The sequence below is a fragment of the Ornithorhynchus anatinus genome, chromosome 6 (genome assembly GCF_004115215.2).
Source record: "Ornithorhynchus anatinus isolate Pmale09 chromosome 6, mOrnAna1.pri.v4, whole genome shotgun sequence".
Lineage (NCBI taxonomy): Eukaryota > Metazoa > Chordata > Mammalia > Monotremata > Ornithorhynchidae > Ornithorhynchus > Ornithorhynchus anatinus.
Genome location: NC_041733.1, coordinates 24,322,921 through 24,339,497, shown reverse-complemented (window position 1 = coordinate 24,339,497; position 16,577 = coordinate 24,322,921). Strand labels below are relative to the sequence as shown.

The following is a 16,577-nucleotide window of genomic DNA, read 5'->3' as shown; positions in this document are numbered from 1 at the left end:
TCTATTTCCATAGGAGACTAGTTACTTCTGGAACTAAATTTTTTTTCAGACTCATCACTCCTCACCTATTTCTTTCCCTGAGGTTTGCTCAGCAAATACAAAAATCTCTCCGAAGGGAGGCTTCATGAGTTGTGTCAAGGTGGACAACCATGTCCTATTTCTACCCAGGAGCTCCAAAATCACCTTTTTCCTGGGCCCTAATTATTTTCTCTCCTTCCAGTGGTGTCCTCTTTAATCTGGAGCGCCTCGTTTTGTGTGTTAGTTGATGGAAGACCTCCACTTAAGCAATTTGTGCTGTTTTGCATCCAAGATTTAGTACAAAAATGAATTCTATTGTACTGTAATATTTTCTTCCATTAAGTACCTGTCTAGTTTTTCTTCAGACTGTGGGTGGTAAAAATGTTTCTGATGACACAGATGGTAAAATATAGTTTGATATCTTCAGGAGACTTGTAGGCTACATGTCAGTAGACAGTAGAGGGCTCATTCAGTGAATTTATGTAACAACAGTATTGTTATGCCAGGCATTTGTGTTGCTATGCTTAGTATGCATTTAATGTTGCATTATTCAAGGGAAATCTATTATTGAACCAACTCCTGTGCACGAAGAGTAGGTCATTTCCTCAAGTTCCAGAATCAGTTTCAATTTATTTGGGGAAGCGTCTCTGTTGGAAAGTATGAATGATAGCCAGTAGTTACTTGAAGTTTCTTGATCTGTAATATATTAAAGTTTATTAGAGGGTTTTTATATTAGCAGCCAATTAATTAATAATGAGACCCTGGAAAATGTCTGGGAAAGAAGACAGCATATACATTAAGACACTGAGTTATTTCATTATCCTCTGTGCTCGAAAATCAGATCAACCATTAGTTAATAATGATGGGCTTCTGTAAAGAGTCATAAATTAATTTTATGCTTATTTGAATATTTTCTGTGGGGAAAAATAAGTGGGAAATATCTGCCCTGCTCATCTTGGTGAGAAAATGTATATAATGATTACAAGCATGTAATAAGAATGGTTCACCAAGCTAAATGTTTATTCACTTCTGTTAATCAGTATTCGTTTGAGATACTGCCTTGCAGTTTGTGAAAAGCAATGCAATCAGTTGAGTAGTGTGGCAGATTTAAATCAGTAATAAAAACCCTGGGGAAATTAACAAGACAAAACATTAACCACAGACTAAACATTAACATATATTAGCATTTTTATTACACCTGTAGAAATGTTAAATGTGCAGAGCACTATTATTAAAAAGCTTATGTTCTAAATCACATAATTTCATTGTATATTTTGTTTTAAACCTTTTAGGATTTAATTAAACTGAATTTTATAATGGCATTAGAATAATGGACTGGAGTTCACTATTACGTTAAATTTTAAACCTTAAAAATCCACCAGCAGCCGGCTCTTATATAAATAGCATAAGTAATATATCCCCTAAGTCAATCACAAAAGTGTAATTGAATATATAACTATGCCACTGTGAAAATTTAATTTTAAATTCTATAAGATCTTACAAATCTAGATTCAGCAAACCCTTGTGGAACTGGAATTTATCTTAACCAAACATTTGAGTAACTTATATTTGGAGTTTCTGTCCATGAGGTCAGTAGCTATCCAGTGTGGGCTGCAGGGCCCCTGGGGCTGTCTCCCCAGCCAGGAAAATGTGGGGCAGTGGGTGGGACAGAGTGAAGGTCAGTCCTAAGGCCTGGGCGCTTCCATCGACTTCCATTTCCTTTGCAGAACAGGGATTTGAAAATGGCCACTGCCCATGCACAGTGGTAGAGGGAGTCGTGGAGGGAGAGGGTCAGGAGGAGGGGAATGCAGGTTAACACCCCCTCTCCACCCTCTCAGATGCCCTATCTGTGGGGTGGCCACTTTGGGAAGGTCTATTTTGGACACCATCATCTTAATGTCTTCAATGTTGATAGGACCAGGGGGTGCAGGTGGAGCCACACATCTCCAGTGTCAGTCATCGCCCCCCCCCCCCCCCACCCTTTAGTTTGGGACCTGGGGTTGAGTCCCCTAGACCTCTGCTTTAATCCATCCCAGCACCTAGGTCCAGTGAATCTCCTTGAACCCCAACCACCTCCCTCCCTCTGCAGTCCAAAATATTTCAGCATCCAAAATCAGTTTGTCCTCAACTTTTCAGAAATGAGAAAGTTTCTGGTATCTTCTCAGCATAAATGACTTACTAAGGACACAACTGGAGTTCTTTTAAATACTGTATGATGAGGACAAATGGCACTAAATCTCATTTATAACAGAATAATCAGAATTATAGGACTAGTGGGGACTTCAGGTAATCATCTAGTGTAGCCCTCTTGAGTACAAGAGTGCATTCCAGTGATGCCTCAAAACTGTAATGTATTTTTAAAGATTTTAAAGACTGTCAACTTTGTAAATTTAATTGATAACCAATCCCAGTGCTGCTTACCTCTTACCTTCTGGAATTTCATCCTGCAGAGTGAACACAGGTCCTCTGGCCATCTCTTAAGCCTATTACCTCTTGTTCTGTCTTCTGGGGAAACAGAGAAAAGCTGTTCACCCCCAGCCCACCCTCAGACATCCCTTCAAATTAGAAAACTCTAATTATGCCTCTCCTCTGCCTTCTGGTATCCAGGCTAAGTAAGCACAGCTCTTTTAGCCCCTTCAGACAAGGCCTATTTTCCAACCTTTTATTTTTTATTTACTGTCCTCTGGATCCTATCCAACGTCTTCCTATTGTAGTTCTTGACTATCCTGTAACTACTCCAGTGCTTAGTACAGTATTTGGCACATAACAAGCACTTAGTAAATACCCCCATTTTTATTCCTTTGCTCATTTCCTGATTTCTTAGAAACCCCAAAATATTTGGTGCTTATGGGGCTCCAAGTCTGTTTCAGTGAATATAACTCCGAAATGAAAAATCCATTTGCTGGAAAATAAGTACGACTTCAACAGCAACTTACAGTCCCTCTTGATTTTCAATTTTTTAGACTTATGGTCAGCATCTCTTGATTCTGAAAGGATCTCAGGAGAGGAGATCTCTTGGGGGGGAGGGGCTCATAGAGATCCCACTGTGACATGCAAACCCAGAGGCACTTGATGAAAAAAGCATAGGCTTGGGAGTTAGAGGACATGGGTTCTAATCCCAGATTTCTTGTCTTGTCTGCTGTGTGACCTTAGGCAAGCCACTTAACTTCTCTCTGCCTCAGTTACCTCACTGTAAAATGGGGATTAAGACTGTGAGCTCAACGTGGGACAACCTGATTACCTTGTATCTATGCCAGTTCTTAGAACAGTGCTTGGCACATAGTAAGTGTTTAACGAATACCATCATTATTATTATTTTTAAATGTGTCAAGTGGATGGATACTTCATAAGCACTGTGTTCCAAGCACTATTGTGAACACTGAGGTAGATACAAGGTATTCAGATCACACCCAGTCCCTGCCCCACGTAGAGATCACAGTGTAAGCAGCAGACAGAATGGACATTTTATTCCCATTTTACAGATTAAGAAACAGAAATCCAGAGAAATTAAGTGACTTGCTCAAGGTCACAGAGCAGAGGAATAGTAGAGCCTACAGAGTTATTATGCTGCCTAGCCTTCTTTATGGCTATGAGTTCTGAGTCCACCACACTCATCTGCCTTCTTGCAACTTCTTGAATAGGGTTCTGTCAGTGTCACCCATGAACCATCCTCAACATCAGCTAGTGAGACAGGATCACAAATGGTGAAGTTGTTCTACTAGCAGAGAAGCTGTTCTTTCCTCGAGAAGTTGTTCTTTCCTCAGTCCAGCTTCACTAGGTGGGATGTGTAAAGAGGATGGCTGACAGTAGGCATCCAAATAGTTGCTGAAAAGGGATAATTAAAAGCCCTGGGAACAGAGGTAGAGGTTTAAGGGCGCTGTAAAACATGGTCTCACACAATACAGCATCCTCTCTGAAAACTGGGAGTCAACTGAAGCTGTCAGATCAGCTGGGTTTACTGCAGTCAACAAAGGAGCATCTCATTTTGAACAGAAACTTGAAGAGAGCTTGGAGACAAAAGGTCAAGGGCCAAACAGAAGGGACCCCACAGAGGACAGTCTTTGTGTGATTGGTGTGCTTCAGGACTGTGGGGCCACATGGCCATTTTAACAGCACAGAATCCTAAAGAGAAACTGCATCATCAGTGGAGTCACCTTCGAATATTAACAACACACACATTAGGCTGGCCAGTCTCAGCCAGCCATGGATCCAGCGGTGTAAGTCTAGTCAAATGCATTGCATTGGCATGCTGATTGACATGATAATGTGTATTCAATCATATTGAGTACTTATTGTGTGCAAAGCACTGTACTGAGCGCTTAATCTGTAACTGACTGTGAACAATGTGACTGCCATTTTTGTGGGATTTCACCCAAATTCTCATGAACTTACACTATTTCTTTGGGAGAATCCTGGCCACCCTCACTTGCTTCCATGCTATTGTGTTCCTCTTCCAGCATCAGGCCTTGGAACGGTTTGCAGAGTATTCAATTTATAAACGGCTGTACACTTGCCTCCCTGGTAGAGAATAAGTTCTTTGTGGGAAGGGAACTCATCTCATTCTTCTATTTTCCCGTGTGCTTATTATAATGTGCTGCCCTCAGTGAGAGCTCAACAAATAGGATTGGTACTGTTATGAGGAACTGTGGCAAGGGGAGGCCCACTGCCAGACATAAAAGCATTTGGAGCCATATCTGTACCAGCAGGACTAGTTGAAAATAAGTTTTTCTACTAATCACCCTTACAGATACATGAATTTGTGGGTGTGTTCATATATATGTAATCTCTTTATGGTTTAGGTCTGTCTATATGTCCATCTAATCGGTCTCTCTATATCTGTCTTTAACATGTAAATGTGTGTTCATATTACCTATATATATAGATGTATACACATACATTGCCAAATCCAGTGGCTCCTACTCTATCCTAATTCTCCTCAACTTCTCAGCTGCCTTTGACACTGTCGGCCATCCCCTTCTCCTTCACACTCTATCTCACCTCGGCTTCATGGATTCCGTCCTCTCCTGATTCTCCTCTTATCTTTCTGGCTGTTCATTCTCATTCTCCTTCGTGGGCTCCTTCTCCCCCTCCCATTCTCTAACTGTAGGGGTTCCTCAAGGATCAGTTCTTGGTCCCCTTCTGTTCTCCTTCTATATTCACTCCCTTGGTGAACTCGTTCGCTCCTACGGCTTCAACTATCATCTCTGTGCAGATGACACCCAAATCTACATCTCCTCCCCTGTTTTCTCCCCCTTCCTCCAGGCTCGTATCTCCTATTGGATATCTGCCCGCCACCTAAAATTTAGCATGTCTAAAACTGAGCTCCTTATCTTTCCTCCCATACCCTGTCCTCTCCCCTGACTTCCCTGTCACTGTGGACGGCACAACCATCCTTCTCATGTCACAGGCCCGCAACCTTGGTATCATCCTTGACTCAGCTCTCTCATTCACCTCACACATCCAATCTGTCACCAACACCTGCCGGACTCATCTTCACAATATCTCCAAGATCCATCCTTTCCTCTCCATCCAAACTGCTATCGTGCTGGTACAAGCTCTCATAATATCCCGACTGGATTATTATGTCATCCTCCTCTCGGATCTCCCTTCCTCCTGTCTCTCCCTACTCCAGTCAATTCTTCATTCTGCTGCCCGGATCATCTTCCTACAGAAATGCTCTGGGCATGTCACTCCCTTCCTCAAAAACCTCCAGTGGTTGCCTGTCAATCTTCGCATGAAAGAAAAACTCCTCACTCTTGGCTTCAAAGCTTTCCATCACCTTGCCCCCTCCTACCTCACCTCCCTTCTCTCTTTCTACTGCCCACCCAATCCTCTGCTGCTCACCTCCTCATGGTGCCCCGTTCGCACCTATCCCACCGTCGACCTCTGGCCCACGTCCTACCGCTGTCCTGGAATGTCTTCACTCCTCACATCTCCTCTCTTCCCCTCTTCAAAGCCCTGCTGAGAGCTCACCTCCTCCAGGAGGCCTTCCCAGACTGAGCCCCCCTTTCCCTCTGCTCCTTCTCCCCTACCTTCCCCCCCCACCCTCTGCTCTTCCCCCTTCCCCTCAGCACTGTGCTTATTTATATATATTATTTATTACACTATTCATTTTGTTAATGAGGTGTTATATCTCCATGATTCTATTTATCTTGATAATATTGTCTTGTTTTGTTTTATTCTGTTTTTCTTTGCTGTCTCCCCTGTTTAGACTGCAAGCCTGTTATTGGGCAGGGATTGTCTCTATCTGTTGCTGAATTGTACATTCCAAGTGCTTAGTACAGTGCTCTGCACATAGTAAGCGCTCAGTAAATACTACTGAATGAATGAATGAATATATGGGATATAGCCATATATCTCAGAAGTGTTTATGCAGAATCAGTCCTTGAAACATGTTCTTGCCCCAGAAACCATGGGGACCATAAAGGAGAGGATAGGTCCCTGGAACTGCCCCTTTGAGAGTGGAAAATTGAAGTGGCACAAATACCCTGCTGCAGTTTGCACTGTGAAAAGAATCTCTTTTGGCTTTGCAGAGTCAGCTTTTTGCTGCTATGCTCCTGAGGTTAGTCCACTTGAGTTCTTGGGATTGCTTTCTTGCACTGATAAATTTGATAAATTACCTCAGTCATGAAGCAGCATCATAGGTGGCTGCTCACCCTCCTTATGCCATCACTGGCTTTTTTGCTACTTCTTGGGTTCCAGTTAGCTTCTGCTTTATTCCATTTATTGTTTACGAATTAAGAACCTTCAGGCTTGTTCAAGGCAACTCACTGTCCCAAGGTGGAAATAACTTTTGCTCCTATGATAAATTTCATCTAGGCTGGGGTCCTTTTCTGCTGATGTCACAATCCTTTTTTAAAAGTATGTATTTTTAAATTTCTTGTGATTGATATGCTTTGCAATTTTATTTTTGGGGGATAGATTTATCAATTTGTTAGTAGTGAGAGTACTGAAGAGCTTACAACTGCAACAGTATTCATCAAGTACTATTTTTTTAAGAGCCGCTGAATGGGGCAGGTCAGTTTGAATGGAAAAGAGCCTGTAACCTACCAACCTTCTCTGTAGTCTCTGCCATTCATGATATTAACCTTTCCTTTCTCTCCACGCTTCCCCCAGAATTGAATTAATGTACAAAAACAAAAGGAGCTATTCTGGGCTCATTCTTCCCCTTATAAAATATTCCAAATCAGGAAATAGCCCTTTTGCATTTCACACCTGAACTCTACACTATGAGCTCTTTGTGGGCAGGGAATGTCACTGTTGATTATTGTTTTGTACTTTCCCAAGCATTTAATCCAGGGCTTTGCACACAGCACTTAATAAATATGACTGAATGAACACCTCCTAGGTAGTAACAAAAAGATTTTAATTCCAGGTCACCAGATTGAAGCTCACACCTCATAAGGCTGTGAGGAGAGTATGGGAGCTTAGTAGTAGTATTAGTAGTAGAAAAGAAATGTAGTTATCACGTACTGGCTGCAGTGCACAGTTCTAAGGACTTTAACATGAAGCCCTTTCCATTCTCCTTATCTTCAAAGCATTTCTAGAATCATATTTCCTCCAGGAGGCCTTCATTGATTAAATGTTCCTGTAAAAAGCCCTCCTTTCTGCATAGCCTGTGCAGTTAGGTGTGTTCCTTTTAATCATTTTGCTATTCCCCTCTCCCCCAGTCACACAGCGCTCACTGGGTTCCCATCTGTATATTTTAGTGTCTGTCTCCCCTTCTAGTTTGTTAGCTCCTTATGGGCAGAGATCATCTCTACTTACTGTTTTATACTGCACTCTCCCAAGAGCTTAGTACAGTACTCTGAACACAGTAAGAGCTCAATAAATGCCATTGATTGGTGACAGTGGGACCCATTTTGAGGTCTTTGGAGGGTCAGTGGTAGAATTAATGAAACTAATTAGGCCAAAGCCAATTTTGGGGGACATTAGTTTGTGTCTCTTCCCTTGTTTTAGCTTGATTGCTACTCTACCTTAAAACTAAATCATTCTAAGAATGCGTGCGTATTAGAGGTATTCTTGTACTGAGCCTCCTGAAACAGATTATCCAATGAATTGTTGTACTGTATTGTTAGCGCTCTTTATTGGATCCATGAAAATAGCCAAAGAGCTATAAATGCAGTATAGTTTCCCATAGGAAATATTAGAAAGTGCACTAATGTGCTCCCAAGATCCTAAAAATTGACCAAACCAAAATAAATACATGAAGAAACAATAATAAACACAGTTATTATAGTGACTTGATCAAATAGTAGTATAAATATGCACTGATATTGAAATATTTTGAGTTAATGTTTGTGTAGATATGTAAATCTAGCACTTCATTTTAAAGGTGTTGCCTCTCACATCTTCTTCAACAAAAGGGCACTTTGTAATAAAGTAGAGATGGCATTACTTATGATCTGCCATTGTCTTTGCTAAATTGATAAGGCTTCTAGTTATGCCGTACATCTGAGAAAAGGGAAGGCAAGAGCTTAAGCCAAAGTAAACTTTTTAGTCATGAGAGCAAATACTATCAGAAAGCTTAATAGCTCCATGGTGAAAGAGCTCTAAAAGAAGAACAGTTAGTAGGGAGGGTCACTGTATTTGTCAGAGCTAAATTGTGATGAAAGTGTTGGGTGGGGAGGTGTAATGTTGGACAGCAAAATGGAGCAAATATAACAGAAGAAATTTATAGTGCCTAATAAATAATAATTATGGTATTTGTTAAGTGCTTATTGTGTTCCAGGCACTGATCTAAGTGCTGGGGTATGTACAAGATATTTGGGCTGGACACAGTCCCTGTCCCACACAAGGCTTATAGGCTTAATCCCCATTTTAGAGATGAGGGAACTGAGGCACAGAGAAGTGAAGTGACTTGCCTAAGGTCACACAGACAAGTGGCAGAGCCGGGATTACAACCCATGACCTTCTGACTCCCAGGCCCATGCGCTATCCACTAGGTCAAACCAGTATAACAGGGGAGGGCTTGCATCCAAGATATCTGATCAGATTATCACACTGTTTATGAAAACATGTTTTACATGGAATGTTGTTCTTGGAAATATATTGAGTAATGTGCTGATAAGTGCTTCTCATCCAGAGCATCACCTAACCATTATGGTTACAAGCAAGGCAACATTGCTTTCTTTCTGAAAACTTAAAAATTGCATCTTTGCAAATGATTTGCTCCAAAATACTGTTTTAATGGAAGCCAGGATAACATTTTAGCCATTTTTTAATCTTCAGTTGGTTCTTGGAGTCCAAGTTTCACACCACCTTGGGAAACAGTCTCTTGAGTCCACAGTTTTTACCCCAAGTATTATGTCAGTGGATGTATTACAACGCAAACTTCACCCCTGGTATTTTAATAAGACAATTGATTGATAATTGTTCCTTCTCCCTTGGGGTATTTATGTAAGAGCAAGGCTGCATATTACAATAAAAATCTGAAATGATTTATTAATAATTAATACTTATTGCATTTGTTAAGCACTTGCTGTGTGCCTAGCAGTGTACTACATGCTGGAGTAGATACAATCCCTGTTCCACATGGAGCTCATAGTCTAGGTAGAAGGGAGAATAGACACTGAATCCCCATTTTACCATTGAGTTAACTGAGAAATCAAGTGACTTGCTCAGAGTTACACAGCAGACAAGTGACAGAACTGGATTAGAACCCAAGTCCTCTGACTTTCAGGCCCATGCTTTTTCTATTAGGGTCACACTGCTTCTCTATTATTTTGTCTCTCCTTATGAGCCCTCCTCCCCTTCCCCACTTAATGTTAAATTATGAACCCCTTAGCAACCAGGAGCTGGGTTTAGATCTCATCTCTGTATTTTTCCCCAGTGTTTAGTCCAGTACTTTGAATACCTTAGATGCTCAATACATACTGTTGAATGAACATGAACTTTGCAACAAACTGTGTATGTAACATCAAAGAGCCCTCTCCATATGCCCTGGTTCCAAACTCAGGAATTCTCTAGGGTGAATATTTTCACTCATCCATAAAAGGTACCAACAAAAGAAACACAGTATAATTTGGCCTTTGTCTTAGAGCCTTTCAAATGGATTCTTCACTGTTGAAAGGGCTCTTTGAAAATGCTAAATGGATTGCCTTTATTAAATGTTGCCCCAAAGATCCTTAACAGGGTCAAGCCTGCCTGTTGTTAGAATTACATTTTTTGCTGTCGATCAGTCATTCAGTCAGTAGAAGATGAAAAGCAGCCTGGCCTATGGAAAGTGACATGGCCTAGAAAGAGCACAGGTCTGGGAGTCAAAAGTACCAGGGGTCTAATCTCTGTTCTACCACCTGTCTGCTGTGGGATCTTGGGCTAGTCACTTGACTTCTCTGGGCCTCAGTTAACTCGTCCATAAAATGGGGATATAGACTGTGAGCTCCATGTTGGACATGGACTCTGACCAATCAGAGTAGCTTGCACCTACCCCAGTACTTAGTATAGTGCCTGGCACATAGTAATAATTTTACCAATACCATTTAATATATATCTTTGTTCTGTTCTACATCTCACAGTGTTTCTAGTATTTCCGTGAAAGTGAATTGACCATATTGGTTTTCTCTTTCAGATTAGCAAATTATGTACCAATTCTCAACCAAGGCAGTATAGATCAGCTTATTATCCTGAAGATCTGTTTATTGACAAGAAAGTATTAAAAGTCGCTCATGTGGAACATGAAGAAACTTTATCCAGTAGAAGAAGGTAAGAGAGTATTCTTCTCAAAATGAAGTTTACAATTAACTATTGTGCTTTAAGATAAAACATTATGAGAATGAAGCTTTTTAAATATATTGCTACTTGATTCTTTTGAGGAAACGTGTGATTAATTAAAATCTGTCACTGGGGTAATTTGAAAGAAAAATGATATTAATTACAACCAATCCATTCTCATTGTAAATTCTGCAATATATGCAATATGCTAAGCTATATGGACAGTAGGAGTGGGAATGGAGTTCACTTCCTCAGAAGATCCTAACTGAATATAGAATAATTTCTAGTCAGTTAAGTGTTTATCATGCTAATGAAGCTACGGTGCTCTAAAACTGTCTCTTCTGTTTCCACTACTAAAAGATAGCAGCATTCTGCCCAGATAGTTAATGAGCAAATGATTAAAGATGCTTTTGAGTAGAAAGTATTTTGCTGGGGGTTTTTTTAGGTAATCAAGCAAGATTCAGTATCATGGATTTCTTAGAGGGTGTGTCCACCTTGAATAACCAAAAAGTCTATTTTTTATTTGTCTAATAGCTACAAGGTTTGATTTGCTTTTTCTTGCTTGGAACTGGCTGGTTCAAAATCACACTGTAGGTTGTGAGGCTGGGATGGGGGAGAAATATTTTGATTTAGCCTAGAGTTAACTTTGGCAAGGAAGTTGGGTGATACTTCCAAGGGATTGGACAGACTCCCTTTACTAACTTCTCCCATTGCAAGCCACACAAATATAAATTGTCAGATGTGAACACACACACACACACACGCACGCACGCACACACACACAAACGGTACAATGACCTGCATTTGAAACACCCAATGCATCAGGTGTGCAGACTTTTTGGTAATCTTTATTTAGTAGAAGTTACTCTTTTTATCTGATCAGGTACAAGGGTCCCTAACAACATTCTACTCAAAATGTATTATGAAAGCATGCAGTAAGGAAGAGTTGAATGTTCACATATATAACTGCCCTTTGTTTTTGAAGATGATGATATTAATGGTTGATTCCTGTCTCTACCCACAAATGTAGCTGAAGAAGATGGATATGCATCTGATAATTCATTCCAAAATGTATGCATGTGAAGACAGTACCTTTCTGGGTGATGTGTTTATCCCTTGTGGGGTCTGTCTCTATTTTGGGTCTGCCTTTTGATATCCTGATCCTTGAAAAATTTTGTATAATTGTGGCATTTGTTATGCACTTACTAAGTTCCAAATGATTTACCAAGCACTGGAATAGATGTAAGATATCTGGGTTGGACATAGTGCCTGGCCCACAGGGGGCTCACATGAGAGGGACAACAGGTATTGAATCCCCATTTAAGAGTTGAGGAAACTGAGGCAGAGAGAAGTGACTTTCCCAGGTCACCCAGCAGGCAAGTGGCAGAGCCAGGATAAGATCCCAGGTCCTCTGTCTTTGAGCCTCGTGCTGTTAATTACAGTATTTACGATTGTATTTATTAAGCTTAGTGTGTGCCAAACACTGTACTAAGCACTGGGGTGGGTACAGGATAATCAAGTTGGACACAGTCCCTGTCCCATATAGGTTCACAGGCTAAGTAGGAGGGAGTAGGATTTACCTCGCATTTTACAGATGAGGAAACTGAAGCACTGAGAAGTGACTGCAAGGTCACACAGCAGGCAAGTCCAGAGCTGGGCTTAGAGGCCAGGTTCTCTGACTTCCAGGCCTGTGTTCTTTCCACTAGGCCCTGCTGCTTGTACTGCCCACAAGGTCGGCATATTTGATGATGTTGCTATTTGTTAAGCACTTACTATGTGCAGAGCACTGTTCTAAGCGCTGGGGTAAACACAGGGGAATCAGGTTGTCCCACATGGGGCTCACAGTCTTAATCCCCATTTTACAGATGAGGGAACTGAGGCACAGAGAAGTTAAGTGACTTGCCCACAGCACACAGCTGACAAGTGGCAGAGCTGGGATTTGAACTCATGAGCCCTGACTCCAAAGCCCGTGCTCTTTCCACTGCGCCACGCTGGCATATTTATTGCAGTGGTCCCCCTTCAGTCCACTGCTATATTTTCTTGTTCTTGACTATGTATTCAAAATAATCTTGCCTCACTGCTTGTGTGTATTTGATTCATCTGCTGCTTGGGAATTTTGCCAGTGTCCATTCTCCTTACACATAACATTTAGCAAAGTGGTGATGAACTGTACATTGCCTCCATTCTAGTGAAGTATCTGTGCCCCAGGACCTCCCTGGCAATCTTGTCTGGTTACTTGCTATTGTAGTGATAGTATTTATTAAGTGCCTACTATGTGCACAGAGGTATAAAAAGAAGCAGCGTGGCTTAGTGGAAAGAGCACGGGGTTGAGAATCATAGAATGTGGGTTCTAATCCTGCCTCTGCCACTTGTCTGCTGTGTGACTGTGGGCAAGCCACTTAACTTCTCTGTGCCTCAATTCCCTCATCTGTAAAATGGGGATTAAGACTGTGAGCCCCACATGGGACAACCTGATTGTCTTGTGTCTACTCCAGCTCTTAGAACAGTGCTTGGCACATAGTAAGTGCTTAACAAATACCATAATTATTATTATTCAAAGCACTGTACTAAGCCCTAAGCCATACTGGTTATGGTTTGTAGGTGTCACTGGTGCAACATCTCCAGAAACAGAATGTGTCGTCTTTGGTAGAAGGCTGGACAGTTCATTCAGTCGTATTTATTGAGCACTTACCACATGCACTGTACCAAGCACTAGGGAGAGTACAATACAACAACAAACAGACATATTCCCTGTGCACAACCAGCTCACCATTATGGTTTTATAAACATTCATTATGGAATGCACTGTAGCCCATTTGCTTGCTTTTTGTAATTTCTCAGATTACATATCTTTCCTGGGGAGAGGAAGAAATGGGGAGTAAATGCAACAGAAGGGAATGAGACTATGTCTTCAGAGCACATATATTCGATTCTTTGTTGAGATGATTTTAACGGTAAAGAAACCTTCAGGAAACCAAAAGGGAGAGAAAACCCTTACACCTAGGTTGTGTCATCGAAACCTTAGTGCGGCGTCTAATCCTCACCATCTCTTTTACTGGACCATTCACCTTCCATCTTCTAAAAAATGCTAAAGAGTTCTGCAGCAAAGTGATAAAATAGCACTTCAGGATCTCATTTCATTTTCCATCTGCCAATAGGCAATGTATAGTATTTTTGGGAGAAGAGAAAAATCCTGCAATAATCTGATATCAGAATGCTGTGTTTTGTTAGGATAAAACCTCTGAGTTCTATCCCTTGGACTTTTAATGACAAAATTAGAAGTTTGGTTTCTTTTTAAAACTGACGTCATGCTAAATGATGTAGTTCTAAATGGCACGGAAGGTCTACAGTATTTTGTGTTATCCAAAGACCCTAGCTTTTTTTCAGAAGTCCCATCCATGCAATAATAAAGGGAACCTTGTTGAATTCTCTTGTCTGCATTTGGTGGAAGCCATGTGCAGCCTGTCTGAATCTGATTGAGTTGAAAAGCTGCTTATTTAAAAAACAAATATAAAAAATAAGGATTCTTTTGGAAGCATTCAGAAGTCATCTGCTTGTTTTGTCTGCCCCCAGCTGGGTAGTTAGCAATACACAACCAATCTTTATAGTAGCTTACTTAAATTAAAAGAGATTGTTTTCCTTTCAACATTCCTTTAATACAAATAATGGTAAACACTGAGAACAGTGTTTTAGAGGTTCAGCAGTTTGTTATTCTAAAATGTGTATGTTTGTATTAAAAGTAAGTCCCATAGGCCTCAGTGTTTTGTATAAATAATATATTTTGCACATGATTTAGGTTGAAGTAGAGTTGGAATGGAATTCAAGTTTTCAGCCACACCTTTCACCCTCACGGTATCAACAAGCCAAAACCCAATCTTGGTATTGATTGTTCAGCAGAGGGGGAGCCGTTTTGATGTTTTTAGGGTAGTTGGCACTTTCTTCCTGGTTACTATTGCTGAACCTTTGACCTGGAATATGAAGCTCTTAGTTGAAGAGCTACTGTTTAATTTCATAGAGAAGCAGCGTGGCTCAGTGGAAAGAGCCTGGGCTTGGGAGTCAGAGGTCGTGGGTTCTAATCCCGGCTCTGCCGCTTGCCAGCTGTGTGATTTTGGGCAAGTCACTTAACTTCTCTGTGCCTTAGTTATCTCATCTGTAAAATGGGGATTAAAACTGTGAGCCCCACTTGGGGCAACCTGATCACCTTGTATCCCCCCTCAGCGCTTAGAACAGTGCTTGGCATATAGTAAGTGCTTAAATACCACTATTATTAATATAAATAAAGTGTCAAACATAAACAAAACAGAAATTACTAGCAAGACATTTTTAATACGTAAAACTTGTCAGTAGGACCAATCTCATCTAGCCTTGTTTATCCTTGACCCCAAACGTTTTCAGATTTGATAAGCAAGCCCTCCTTGAGCCTTTGGAAAACACTTTTTACAGAAAATCACTGCAATTATGAGGGTAGTTTTATATTACCGATGTTGAAACTGTTGGCATTTTGCATGTTCCAATACCCGAAGTCAATCTCAAAAAGATTTGTGAGTTATGTGTGAGGACATTAGCCAACTCTGCCATAGCTTCAATCCCTGGAATTTGAGAAACAAATATTACCTCCCTTCATTTGGGAACTCTAGGAAAACAGTTATAATTTTTTATTGGAAATATAAACTTGCCAAAGTGTTGCTTGGTTGATTTATACAGCACTTCCAAGAATTACAGAGCTCCTGCTGACACTTATTCCGTATGGAACACCACCCTCTTCACTGTGAACTCTCAGGCAAGAATCACAGCTTTGTAGGTAATGAATGTTGCCAAGAAGACTCTTGGCAGCCAAGCAGCAATAAAATAAATGATGTTGCTGAAATCTTAGGACCCTGGCCCTGTCTGTCTCTGAGACAAATGCGTCACTCTGAATTTCCTTACTGTTTCTCTTCAAGTGGCTATTGAAAAATGGGGAACAAATGCAGAGGCAATGCAGCTGAGACTGTGGACTGTACTGAAGCCAGAAGGTCCCTGATGCCCCTTGAAGGGCAAAGACTATTTCATTTTTACTTCATAAAATGGCTGTTCATTCCCAGGGAAATTTCAATTTTCAGTACTGCTCATGATATTTTTATTACTGCCTCCAGCATTTTCTTCTAATTCTTTTTCAATGCACATTAAAATTTGTACCTTTTATCATTTTCCTTCCCAATCCCTGCGTGGGATATCTGGTTCCTACCCCAATTTAGAGCCAGCTCTGATACTTGAAGGGACAGAATTTATGGGGATTTACATCCTGGAATCAATCACTGAGTGCAGTGTAGCTCCAAACTCCTCTGTTCATTGCATGTAGGGCCGTCTTCAGATATTTGGCTGCTTTAGGGAGGGAAAAAAATCTTCCATCCCTTCCTGCTCCATGCACTTATCACTCTTCACTGCTTGAACATGTAACATTTTTTATGTCGTCACCACATTATGCTGTGTGCACAAAGTCCTATAAGGCTCAGTTCTGGTCCCCTCCTATTCTTCATATACCCCTACTCCCTTGAAAAACTCATTTTCTACCATCTCTATATAGATGATTCTCAACTCTCCATCTTCATCCCTGATCTTTCTCCTTCTCTGCAGTCTTGTATTTCTTCCTGCCCCTTAAGGACATCTCCACTTGGATGTCACTCTGACAACTCAAACTTAACATGTCCAAAATAACTCCTCATATCCCACCCAAACCTTGTCCTTCTTGACTTTTGCCTCTCTGTAGGTAGCAATACCATCCTCCCTGTCTCACAAGACCATAATCTTGGTATTGTCCTTGACTCATGTCTCTCATTCAGTCCACATATTCAGTGTGTCACCAAATC

The 16,577-nt window shown here is 40.9% G+C and overlaps 1 protein-coding gene across 4 annotated transcripts in view; it reads left to right on the top strand.

Moving 5' to 3' along the window:
- GPC3 (glypican 3) overlaps positions 1-16,577 on the top strand; it is a 429,039-nt gene that overhangs the window by 255,351 nt on the left and 157,111 nt on the right. For all 4 annotated transcript variants that reach the window (XM_007666179.3, XM_029067025.2, XM_029067024.2 and 1 more), the window contains one exon: positions 10,589-10,722. In XM_007666179.3, coding sequence (XP_007664369.2) covers positions 10,589-10,722 — 134 coding nt within the window. The remainder of the gene's footprint in view (positions 1-10,588; positions 10,723-16,577) is intronic.